At 62.4% G+C, this 2,448-nt stretch overlaps 1 protein-coding gene across 1 annotated transcript; it reads left to right on the forward strand.

Annotated features, from left to right (window-relative positions):
- Nucleotides 1-218: 218 nt before the first annotated feature.
- GBX2 (gastrulation brain homeobox 2) lies at nucleotides 219-2,132 on the forward strand. Its single transcript, XM_072874716.1, has 2 exons — nucleotides 219-729; nucleotides 1,146-2,132. The coding sequence occupies exons 1-2, from the start codon at nucleotides 219-221 to the stop codon at nucleotides 1,667-1,669; spliced, it is 1,035 nt and encodes a 344-aa protein (XP_072730817.1). The 3' UTR covers nucleotides 1,670-2,132.
- The last annotated feature ends 316 nt before the right edge of the window (nucleotides 2,133-2,448 follow it).

Genomic DNA, 2,448 nt, shown 5'->3' on the forward strand with positions numbered 1-2,448 from the left:
GCAAAATGTGAATGGGCGCGGGGGCCGCGGGCGGGCAGAGCGGCAGCGGCGGCGGCGGGCGGGGGCCAGGGCCAGCCCCGGCCCCGGTGTGCGGGCGGCGGCGGCGGGCCGGGCCCCGCTCCGCCCCGGCTCTGCCCCACGCGCGGGCGCTGCGCGGCTCTCAGGAGGAGGAGGAGGAGGAGGAGGAGGAAGGTGGTCGCTGCCGCCGCCGCTCCGGCATGAGCGCGGCTTTCCAGCCCTCGCTGATGATGATGCAGCGCCCGCTGGGAAGCAGCACGGCCTTCAGCATCGACTCGCTCATCGGCAGCCCCCCGCCGCCCGCCCCCGGCCACTTCGTCTACACCGGCTACCCCATGTTCATGCCCTACCGACCCGTGGTGCTGCCGCCGCCCCCCCCGCCGCCCCCGGCGCTGCCGCAGGGCGCCCTGCAACCGGCGCTGCCCCCCGCCCATCCCCACCACCACCAGCTCCCCAGCCTGCCCACGGGCTTCTGCTCCAGCCTGGCCCAGGGCATGGCCCTCACCTCCACCCTCATGGCCACGCTGCCCGGCACCTTCCCCGCCTCCCCCCAGCACCAGGAGGCCGCCAGGAAGTTCGCGCCCCCGGGTAACTTCGACAAAGCCGAGGGGATGCCCCCGGACGGCGGCGGCGACGACGGCAAAGCCTTCCTGGGGAAGGACGGAGCTCTCCTGCCCTTCCCCGCCGCCGACGCCGTCCAGGCCTCCCTCGGTGAGTGAGCGCCGGAGCCGTCGGGGGGGAGCGGGGTCCCGCTGCCCGCTCCGCGCATCACCCCCCGGCGGGGCGGGCGGGGAGGGGGTCGGGGGAAGGGGCGGCCCCGGGACGGGGAGACCCCCGGGAGGAGGCAGGGCTGGCCCCCGGGGTCCGCTGGCCGCAAGGCCGAGGAGAAGGAGGGAGGAGGAGGAGGAAGGCTGCCGGCCCCCGCCGCCTGGAAAAACGATAATCAAATCGACCCAACCGAAAGACGGGCGGGAAAAAAAAACAACCAACCAAACAAAAAAAAAACACCAAAAAAACCCACCCCCAAAGCCAGCGATTTTCGGGTGACGGACCTGCGGGCCGGGGGGTGCGGTGGCTGCGGGACGGCGGGTACCGAGGGTAACGAAAGGCCTCTGCTTCGCTTCCAGCCGGGGCTCTGCGGGGCCAGGGGAAGGAGGACCCCAAAGCAGAAGAGGACGCGAAAGGCAAGGAGGAAAGTTTCTCCATGGACAGCGATCTCGACTATAGCTCGGACGACAACATCCCCGGCCAGGCGGCTCACAAGGAAGAGGACTCTGGCAACGCGCTGGAGGAAAACCCCCAAAACCCCCCCAATTCCACCAACACCACGTCCACGGGCAAAAACCGGCGGAGGCGAACAGCCTTCACCAGCGAGCAGCTGCTGGAGCTGGAGAAGGAGTTTCACTGCAAAAAGTACCTGTCCCTGACGGAGAGGTCCCAGATCGCTCACGCCCTCAAACTCAGCGAGGTGCAGGTGAAGATCTGGTTCCAGAACAGACGGGCTAAATGGAAACGGGTCAAGGCGGGCAACGCCAACTCCAAGACAGGGGAGCCCTCCCGAAACCCTAAGATCGTGGTACCCATCCCGGTGCACGTCAGCAGGTTTGCGATCAGGAGTCAGCACCAGCAGCTGGAGCAAGCCCGACCCTGATCTCTCCCCCCACGCTCAGAACCACAAGTGTTTGAGGGAAAAGTTTCCAAATCGGGGGGGGTTAAAAGCAACCCACCCGAAAAAAAAAAAAAAAAGAAGCAAAAAACCCTAAAGCAAACAACAGCCAACCAGAAAAAAAAATCCCACGCGAGCGCACGGCAAATCCCCGCCACGGGCGAACTTTAAAGCGAAACTTTCCACTTACCGAGTCGAGCGAGGGTCTGCGAAGGCAAGAGGCTTGGAAACTGTTTTGGTTCGGAGCAGGAATACCAAACCCTGGAAGAGACGCACAGATATTTATTATTAACGCTGCCCCCCACTTTGTACATACTCGTGCTGTCTTGGCTGCGATGGGGACCACGGATGCGGTACGGTGTCGGCGCTGGATCCGGCAGCGGTTTGCCCGCGTCCCCCCTCACCGGCAGAGATGTCCCCAGCGAAACCCGCAGCGCGCCTTTAGCCATCTTTTGGGTTTTGTTTCTTATCGGGGGGTGAAAGGTAAAAAAAAGACCAGAGAACAAAAACGAAAGCAAACTAAGTTTCATTTCATGCCTTTTTTTTTTTTTTTTTAATTGTTTGATTTTATTTCCGATGGCTGAGTGGCAGGTGCTGGGGGACGATTTTTTTTTTTAATCTATTTTTTTGCCTGGCTTTCTGTCGATTTGGTTTGCCTAGTCTACCAAGCCATGTTTAAAAGAGAGAGGGGGGCGGGGGGGTAGGGGGGGGGAAAGCACGATCTTCTCTATTGTGTTTAATTTATTTCAATGTAGCTTATTTCC

Source organism: Ciconia boyciana, chromosome 10, assembly GCF_034638445.1.
Source record: "Ciconia boyciana chromosome 10, ASM3463844v1, whole genome shotgun sequence".
Taxonomy (NCBI): domain Eukaryota; kingdom Metazoa; phylum Chordata; class Aves; order Ciconiiformes; family Ciconiidae; genus Ciconia; species Ciconia boyciana.